At 57.3% G+C, this 9,389-nt stretch overlaps 1 protein-coding gene and 1 long non-coding RNA gene across 2 annotated transcripts; one reads left to right on the forward strand and one right to left on the reverse strand.

Moving 5' to 3' along the window:
- The first annotated feature begins 6 nt into the window (after window positions 1–6).
- LOC116272717 (histone deacetylase 7) lies at window positions 7–8,337 on the forward strand. The gene is made up of 10 exons (XM_031661482.1): window positions 7–1,029; window positions 1,264–1,319; window positions 1,494–1,581; window positions 2,678–2,797; window positions 3,034–3,131; window positions 4,259–4,377; window positions 5,217–5,350; window positions 5,631–5,715; window positions 6,871–7,009; window positions 7,202–8,337. Coding segments are annotated over exons 2-10 (831 nt in total). The 5' UTR covers window positions 7–1,029; window positions 1,264–1,317; the 3' UTR covers window positions 7,248–8,337.
- On the reverse strand, window positions 5,100–6,389 carry LOC110740671. Its single transcript, XR_002515632.1, has 2 exons — window positions 6,284–6,389; window positions 5,100–5,845 (listed from the first exon to the last, which is right to left on the reverse strand). It is a non-coding gene; the product is annotated as an uncharacterized LOC110740671 (long non-coding RNA).
- Window positions 8,338–9,389: the final 1,052 nt, after the last annotated feature.

Consider the following 9,389-nt stretch of genomic DNA (forward strand, 5'->3'; position numbering starts at 1 on the left):
GTCATGGTGGTGCTTCCAGTGTCCTTGGCGATCCCAGCACTTCCCTACTCCGGGACACAGCCCCAAACTCACGAGCTTTGCTTCCTCAGTCCTCACCCCTTTGTGAAGGGAGCTTCCCGCCCCCTCTGGCTCAGCTCTCCTCGCCTAACACTATCTCTGCAGTAGTTTCTCAAGCAAGGTGTGTAGAGGCAGGGGACAGAGGCCTCATTCTGGAGGGAAAGTGGGAGCTGTAGCTGGTGGGGGACTTTGGGAGGCAGTCAGTGCCCTATTCACAACTTCCCATTTCTTGCCACTTTCTGGTTTTTCCAACTGTTGTTGCTTCTGTTTTCTCCTCCCTCCTCTCCCTCTCTGTCTTTCCCTCTCTCTCTCTTTCTCCAGCCTCTTGCGACTCTCTCTGCCTTCCTCGCCTCTCTTGGTCTGCCTCGCCCTTCCCATCTCCCCATCATGCCCCCCGGCCCCTCCCTAGCCTTGAGGCCCAGGGACTGGGTTTGGGGGGCCTCCCAGCCTGGGCTAGGGGCCCTGAGTGGAAGACAGTGGTGCAGACGGCCCCTCCAGCTCCGACCGTCCCGCAGGGCCTGAGCAGAGTCAGCTGGGGCTTAAAACCCCCTCCCGGCCCAAACCCCAAGTCCCGCCCAGGTAACGCCATGCCCCCTCCCCTGACCGGGGAGGCAGGCGTGATGCTGCCAGCAGAGTGCTGGCCAGATAATGGGCTGGTGCTGGGACTTAAGCTGGGAAAAAGTCATGCTGGGATTGGGGGACACAGGAGGCCTTGCCTTTGGGCGGTGGGGCACTGGGGAGGCAGCGCTGTCTGCCCAGCTCCCTGCCCCTGGGGTCCTGGCCGTGGGGTGGGGACCGCCCCCTTGGGCCCTGGCTCCTGTGTGAAGCCTTGGATGATGCGGGCCCTGACTCTGGCTCCCGCAGGTGGACACTGACACCATCTGGAATGAGCTGCATTCCTCCAATGCAGCCCGCTGGGCCGCTGGCAGTGTCACTGACCTCGCCTTCAAAGTGGCTTCTCGTGAGCTGAAGGTAGGAGGTTTGGGCTGAAGGTGAACACACCACAAAGGAGGCAGCAGAGTGGGGTAGTGCGGAATCCAGGCCCAGAACCCCAGGCATTGCGTTCATCTTAGAAATTGCCACAGGGTTTTCGAGGGGAAATTGAGGGCTCTGGGGACCAGGTTGAGATTTAAACTGTTGGGGTACGTTCATGCAGCTGTGGGAGAGAGCTGTCTGTTGATTGACAAGCATTCTTCCTTTTTCCAGAATGGTTTCGCTGTGGTGCGGCCCCCAGGACACCATGCAGATCATTCAACAGCCATGTAAGGCTAGGGGAAGACCTGGGTGGGATGAGGTGGGGGGCAAGCCCCCAGGAACTTCCTTTAGGGACATTCTTTCTTATTCCCTGAGCTTGCTCAGGCTGGGCCAACCCAGGGGCCTGGGGAGGTGAGGGCATGTGGGGAGAATGGGCTGGCAGGAACTGTCTCTCCTTCCAGGGGCTTCTGCTTCTTCAACTCAGTGGCCATCGCCTGCCGGCAGCTGCAACAGCAGAGCAAAGCTAGCAAGATCCTCATTGTAGACTGGGTAGGTGCCTGTTCGTAGCACCCTCTGATTCGAGAGCCCTGGGGGAAAGGCCCTGAGCCTGAAGTTAAGAGATGTGGCTTCATGTCTTCGTTCTGCAGTAGCCTCTCTGAGCCTCAGTTTCCCCTTGTGTAAAACTTGAGTGAAGATAACACCCACATCACAGTTGGGAGGCCTAGAGGGGATGGTGTGTGGGAACGCATTCAGCCATCGCAAACCCCCGCAATGGGTAGGAGCTGTCATTTGAGTGTTGTCTTTTGACCTCTATTGGCTTCTTTTGGCAGATCTAGTAACTTCTGCATTTCCTGTACAGGTAGTGATGATAAGAATAATAGCAGATAACATCAGTACACCACTAATCACATCCAGACACTGATGGTTTTACACATGATAGATTTAATCCTGACTATAACCCACTTTACAGATGAAAGTGAGCACAGAGAGATTAAGTAACACACACAGTCATTCGTAAGTTGTGAGATGGATTTGAACCCAGCCCGGTTAGCTCTAGAGTGCTTGCATTTAACTGCTAAGCTATGTCCCTTCTGCACTGACAGCTGTGAAAGAGACATTTCTAAGCAGATGTTGAGAACGGTGGAGGACCTTTGCACAGTTGAGTCCCCGCATGGTCCTGTGAGTCAAGTGTAGGGCCCAGCTTTCCCTAAGAGGGATGGGGCTGGGCCTCGTGTACCTGCCACTCTGTAACCGAGCTTGGTTTCTGATCGCCTCATAACTTCATGACTTTATGCAAGACAGAGTGGTTCCTGATGTGTGTAACCCTGAACCTTTCCCTCTCCTTGCCACTAACCCCATGTCCACACAGTTACTCTCTCAGGTGGGCTGGCCTGAGATTGGGACACCTCCTCTCCTTCAGGATCTTATATTACAGCCAGCCCTGTCCAGCACAGAGAGGCCGAGGTTCAGAGCTGGGCAGTGGATTACGTGGGGCCACTCAACCATGTGGCTCTAGGAACCCCAGGTTCCTGATCCCCAGTCTGGGGTCCTGACCTCAGAATGGCCACTGACCTTGAAACCCTTCTAACCTGTCCTGGTCTCTGTCTCTCTGCCTTCCCTAATCACTGCCCATCTCCCTACACAGGACGTGCACCATGGCAACGGCACCCAGCAAACCTTCTACCAAGACCCCAGTGTGCTCTACATCTCCCTGCATCGCCATGACGATGGCAACTTCTTCCCGGGGAGTGGGGCTGTGGATGAGGTAACCGCATGTCAGGGCCACATCCTCCAGCTTCATTGACTCGCCTCCTGGCACTTACTCTGCCTCTGTCGTGATGAGCTGTGTGATCCTGGGTAGACTGCTGAGCCTCTCTGAGCCTCAACTTCCCTATCTGGAAATGAGGAGGCTGGATGAGCTGGGGTGGCAGCTCTAACAAGCTGGTGGTCCCCTTCTGGGACTCTGCTGTCCTCATGTCTCTCTTGCCTCCTGCTTTCCAGGTAGGGGCTGGCAGCGGTGAGGGCTTCAATGTCAATGTGGCCTGGACTGGAGGTCTGGATCCCCCCATGGGGGATCCTGAGTACCTGGCTGCTTTCAGGTATGTCCTCTGGGGGCCCAGAGGGGCAAGGCCACTCTCTCCTGTCCGTTCTCCCAAGAGCACCAGGGTGGAGGTGATCAGTTGGATTGTCAGCCTGTCCCCACCAGTTCCTAGACATTGTAGGTGAACACTAGTGAGAATAGGACACACAGAGAGAAGAACGCAAAAGTCAAAGCGTGCTTTGCAAAGGCATACATTACCAAGAGCCCATGTCAAACTGATTGCTGGCAGATGGGCAGTGGAGTGAGCAGAGCTGGCACATTTAGTCAGAGAAGGCTGCCTGCAGGAGGTGGGCTTTCAGCAGAAGAGCAGAAATTTAAATTGTGGAGAAAGGGAGAAAGCAGATAATGTCCATATTGGGGGAGTAACTTTAAAAAAAGTCATTCTGGAAGAGGGGTCCCTGCACTCCATTTGGGAAAAGAGAATTCTGGAAATGGATCTTCCAACACTTTTCTGGAGTTATCTCCATGACAGCTAATTCTATGAGAGCCCTGGGCTGGAGTTCTTGGAGTCTTCTCAGAGCCCAGGGCTATGAAGAACACCCAAGCAGACCCCAGAGTTGGATCAGGGTAGAGGGAGGCAGTTGTGGGGGAGGGCTGGAAGAGGGAGAGGATGGAGAGAATGTAGCCAGGTGGCCCAGGACCTCAGAGGACCTAGTTGTCCCCACTCACCTCTCAAGTAGTGAGTAGCTAGGTGTGGTCAACTCAGTCCAAAGGACTGAGCATTTCTAGTCCCTGAAGCTTCATGACCAGAGTCCATCTCCGCAAGGCCATGAGATTACCCTTTCCCTGTGGCTCAGGCCACTGCACCCCACAGATGCTTCCATGCACACACACGTGCACACACACATGGTCACACACACTCCTCTTTCATTCCCTCTGGTGCCCCATCCTTGGCTCTTTTCTGCCTCTTGCTAGTTAAGTCCCCTAGGGGGCTGAGTCCAGGGTGTGTGTGCCAGGGACATGGGTGGCCAGCCAAGATCAAGGAGGTCAGAGAAATCTGCCAGTTGTGCTGGGGCATTGGGAGCCTTGGAGGCCTAAGAACAGGGTGCCCCACTGCAACGTTGGCAGAACCGCCCCTGGCAACCCTGCACAGTATGACGATCACCACTTCTTGTGATCTCACAGGACAGTCGTGATGCCCATTGCCCGAGAGTTCTCTCCAGACCTAGTCCTGGTGTCTGCTGGATTTGATGCTGCTGAGGGTCACCCGGCCCCACTGGGTGGCTACCATGTTTCTGCCAAATGTAAGGGAGCCTCAGCTGAGGGGGAGATATAGGGACTGAGAGCCAGGCGGTGCGGGCAGTCGGGAGGCGGTGCGGGGAGTGGGGAGGCGGTGCGGGCAGTGGGGAGGCGGTGCGGGCAGTGGGAAGGTGGTGCGGGCAGTCGGGGGGCGGTGCGGGGAGGGGGGAGGTGGGGCGGGGAGTGGGGAGGCGGTGCGGGGAGTAGGGAGGCACTCCCAAGTCAGAAAGGGAAGGTGGCAGTGGCCAGCCCAGTACTTTCAGCCTGAGGACTGGAGTATGGCGGCTGGCCCCCGGGATCTGAGCACAGCCCAGGCCCTTTCTCAGGACCAGGCTGGTTCACCATAGAGGGCTTGACCAGGTCATACTCATGGGGACTTAATTCCAGCAGGCAGGAAGCTCACCCATGGGACTCCCCACCCCAGCTGGGTTGATTCCAGGGGGGCTGGCAGCTCCTCCAGAGGAAGGGGAGAGGAGCAGCACTCTCAGACTAGAGGGCGCCCACTCAGCCCGCTGGGCCACAGGGCCCACAGGACAGAAGGAGGAGAGGGTGCAGCTCAGTGAAAAAGACACAGGCTAGAGTCAATGACCCGAGTTCAAGTCCTACCTTGCTGCCACTTACTAGCTGTGGGGCCTTTTCCCAGGCCCTTAACCTCCCTGAGCCTTGAGTGAAGCATACTAGTAGGTTTTGCACGACATTCAATGTGAAAGCACTTTGGAAATAGTGATTGATATATGTGAGTCATTCTTTATTAGGGAGGAAGCAAGCAGGGAAGCCACAGGGGTAGGGAACGGGGTCACCTCTCCACTCCCGCCCCTCCCATTTCTCCCCATCCAACCTCTAGGTTTTGGGTACATGACGCAGCAACTGATGAACCTGGCAGGAGGTGCAGTGGTGCTGGCCTTGGAGGGTGGCCATGACCTCACAGCCATCTGTGACGCCTCTGAGGCCTGTGTGGCTGCTCTTCTGGGTAACAAGGTGAGCCATCTCCCTCCCCTATCCGTGTTTCTGTCAGGCAGGTTAGCCTGGCTCTCCCAGGACTACCCAAAGAGCAGGCAGATGGGATGGCACAGGGTGGGAGTGGCCAGGCCTGAAACGAGGTAGGCGAAGCGGAAGCCTCTGTTCCAAGTTAGGTCCGGGCAGCGTCTCCTGGCCTAGGTAGAGTGTGCTTGTGGCTAACAGGCCGGGGCCCCTGGGGTGGGAGTGAGCTGGGCCTGTGGGTCCCTGAGACTGGTGGCTGATGGACTGTTTTCTATAGGTGGATCCCCTTTCAGAAGAAGGCTGGAAACAGAAACCCAACCTCAATGCCATCCGCTCTCTGGAGGCCGTGATCCGGGTGCACAGTAAGTGTGGCGATGGGACACTCGCTGAGCTCAGACTGAGGGATCTTGGTGGTACCCTGTCCCCCGTGGCCAGAGTCCTAGGGCTTCCAGTGCCAGCCAGGTGACCTGCTGTTGGTCTGGAGTAAGATTCCTGTGAATGACCCAGGCAGCAATGGTGAGCATCCCCGAGAGGGGGTGTCCTCTGAGCCCTCCCGATGGACCTAGCAGGGCCCAGCGGACAGTGGCCCCTCAAGGTAGGGACTGGCCTCCATCTCTAGCTACAGTCCTAGACCACAGCCAGGTGAACAGCAACACTCAGGCCTTGTTTGCCAAAAGGCCTGGTTCCCATCCCTCCCCTCAGTCCTGGCCACGGGGGTCTCAGGAGCTCTGCTGGCTTGGGGGCTGGGTCTTAGGATCACCCCCACATTTGTAAAGTACTTTAAATTTTCAACTTCAACTCAATATCTATTGAGCATCTTATGTCAAGACCCATAATCTATACTAGGGATAAAAATGAATAAAATAGATTCCCATATCAAGGGCTGGGTACAGGAGCCATGATGGTAAAGACATGGCTGATTCCTCTTACGGTGGGTACCCCCACACTGAGCCAGGTTCCAGGACATGGTTCCTCACAGCAGCAGGCAGGAGGAGCATTCTTCTGGCCTGGGCACCCATGCAGAGCGGCCGTGGTGATGGTCAGCTCTCCCACGTCGTGTTCTTCCCACGTCCCAGGCCCTGCTTTCCTGAGTGCTGGGCTGAGCACTGGTGGGGGCTGCATTTAAGTGGGAGGCCTGAGCTTGGGGCTCTGGGAGGTCACTGTGACACAGACCCTGTCTGCAGGCAAGCAGGCCCTCCTGATGCTCTCAGGAGCCCCGCACCTGTGGGGGAATGAGTCAGAGGTGGCCTTGCAGCCACAAGGGATGAGAGAAAGGCTGGGCACCTGCTAGGACCCCATCACAGCCATGTTGAACCCACTCTGCTTACCCCGTCAGGCTGTGGGGGAGGGGGAGCGAAGTGAGGAGAGGGGCAGGTGGGAGAGCCAACCCCAAGTGGAGGACAGGCCTGCTACTCCGGGGCCCTGGGCCTGAGACACCAACCTCAATATCCAGTCTAGGACATGGTGTGGGGGGGCTTGCTTTCTCTAACCCTTTCTGACGTGGCATCTTACCCCAGGTAAATACTGGGGCTGCATGCAGCGCCTGGCCTCCTGTCCAGACTCCTGGGTGCCTAGAGTGCCAGGGGCTGACAAAGAAGAAGTGGAGGCAGTGACCGCACTGGCATCCCTCTCTGTGGGCATCCTGGCTGAAGACAGGTAATGCCAGACCCCCCGCCCTGGGCCCACGGCCTCTCCACCGCTTCATTCCTCCCTGCTTGAAGACCCCGGGTCCCCTATGCAGCCACCCCAACCCTCCCAGGCTTCCTGACCAGGGTTGAGAGGAAGCTCAGCTAAGGCCCTTCCTGCAGCCCTGGCGCTCCAGCATCCCACCCTTGTCCCTCCTCGCAGGCCCTCGGAGCAACTGGTGGAGGAGGAAGAACCTATGAATCTCTAAGGCTCTGGAACCATCTGCCCGGCCACCATGCCCTTGGGACCTGGTTCTCTTCTAACCCCTGGCAGTAGCCCCCATTCCTGGGTCTTTAGAGATCCTGTGGGCAGGTAGTTGGGATGAGAGAACAGCCTGCCTGCCTTGACAGTCATCCCAGGGAGCCTGAGAAAATCCCTGGGTCTAGAATGGGGACTGGAGAGGATCCTGAGAGGAGGCAGCTGGGCAGCGACCCCCACAGGGCTCTCGAGAACACATTCTCCCCTCCAGTGTGGGCCCTGGCTGTGGCCCCCATTCCTCAGGACTGCACAGAGGAGGACTGGCTCTGGCTCCGTCGGGCTCACCCTTAACCACTATTCCTGGCTCTGCAAACCCCAGACTTTGCACACAGCCCCGGGCTCCACACAGAAATGTGAACTTGGCCTCAGACAGGCTGGCCCTTCCTAGGCTCTAGGGGCTGGCGGGTAGTGGGAGCCAATAGGTCCCATATTCCTGAGTGCAGGGGGAGTCCCTCTTACCTGCTTCCTCAGATGACTCTGGAAGCTTCCCCTTACCACCGGGCACTGAGACGAAGCTCCCTGACAGCTGAGACTGGCAGCCCTCATCTGGTCTGTGCCCTCGCCAGAGGCCCCCTACATCAACCTCCTGGCGACGGATGGGTGCTCTGGGAGTCCTGTGCTTCCTGATCCAATGGTGCCAAACCCTTCATCTCCCCCAGAAGCACAGCATACCCCTGGGACCCCTCGACCACTGCCCCCTCGGGGAGCCTTCTGTTTCTGGGGTCTCCCCCACCACAGCTCTGACTCCCACCCCACATAGGACTAGCCTGGCTGAGGGGGAAGGGGTGGGAGAGAAGATACAGACATGGTGGAGGGGAGGCTGCTCTGGCAAAGTCTTCAAGGCTTTTGGGGGTCCAGGCCTGGGGTCAAGAAGGAAAATGTGTGTGAGCATGTGCGTGAGTGAGGAGTGTGTGTGAGCGTGTGTGGGGTGTGTGTGTCTTTCCTAGGACCCACCATACCCTGTGTATGTATGCATGTTTTTGTAAAAAGGAACAAAATGGAAAAAAATCTGAACAATAAATGTTTTATTTGCTTTAAAAGTGCCTCTGAAAGGCCCCCCCGGAAGTGAGCAGTGTGCCGTCAAGTGGCTGTGCAGGGCACACAGGTGCACGGCACAGTGTGGGTCTGAGTCAGTGCCGGAGGAGGGACCAGGGTGGTCTGGGCTGCAGCCCCTCTAACTCTTTGCCCTTCGTGCCCTGCAGGAAGAACCCATTCTGAACACACCCTGGCTATCCCTGGCCGCCCCACTTTGGGGTGAAAAAGAGGGGGCAGCCCTGGGCTGAGTCCACAGAGACCAGCCCTGATATGGTGGAAGTGGGGGTCGGGTGGGGGAGTGGGAATACAAGAGCTCAGCCCCAGCTCACCACGGCATCCCCAAACAGTTGTGACTCAGACACACCTGGGTTTAAGTCCCAGCTGGGAGCTCAGGTAAGTCAAATAGTCTTCTGGGGCCTCTGTTTATCAGTAGAAGGCTCCAGAAGTATACACTGTTGATGGTTCCTTCCTGCTCTGATGCACCATGCCTGATTAAGCATACATTGAGCCTAGAAGAGAGAAGGGGTGAGGCACAGGCCTGGACAAGCTCGCCCAGCCTAAGCAGAGAGGAGGAAGGCGCCAGGCTGGCAGCACCTGCCTTTGTGGTTCTGAGTTGGCCCGGTTTTTCCAGCAGGAAGAGGAGCACCTCATTACCTTAGACCTGGCCCAAGCTCCCAGCAGCCTGGCAGGGTGTGAGGGTAGAGGTGTTAATCCCTTTCCCATCTGGCCTGGCCTCTCAGGTGTGGACACCAAATCCCACAGGGGTTGCTGCAGCTATGCCCGTGGGCATCCTTGCCCTGGCTGAGGTGTGCTAGAGAGAGGAGAGCTGGAGGAGGAGAGCTGAGCTGGTGGTTACCCCATGCCAGGAGGGCCAAGGCAAGAGGGCCTCCAGCCCCAGAGAGACTGACCCTGTCCCCTGCCCTCCAGGGCACAATTGAACTAGGGGAATGGCTTAATCAGACAGCCCGAGAACTGCCACTACCACTCCCTCCCTGCCCACTCCTCCCAAAGTCCACCTGTCCCCACAAGATTCCCACCTCACAAGCAACCACCAGAG

This window comes from Papio anubis, unplaced genomic scaffold (genome assembly GCF_008728515.1).
Source record: "Papio anubis isolate 15944 unplaced genomic scaffold, Panubis1.0 scaffold173, whole genome shotgun sequence".
In the NCBI taxonomy this organism is placed as follows: Eukaryota; Metazoa; Chordata; class Mammalia; order Primates; family Cercopithecidae; genus Papio; species Papio anubis.

Excerpts from the sequence above, each read along its gene's own strand:
- LOC116272717 (XM_031661482.1), top strand. Across the intron at positions 3,132-4,258 it reads GAGTACCTGGCTGCTTTCAG|GACAGTCGTGATGCCCATTG; the intron begins GTATGTCCTCTG and ends GTGATCTCACAG. Across the intron at positions 5,351-5,630 it reads CTGCTCTTCTGGGTAACAAG|GTGGATCCCCTTTCAGAAGA; the intron begins GTGAGCCATCTC and ends TGTTTTCTATAG.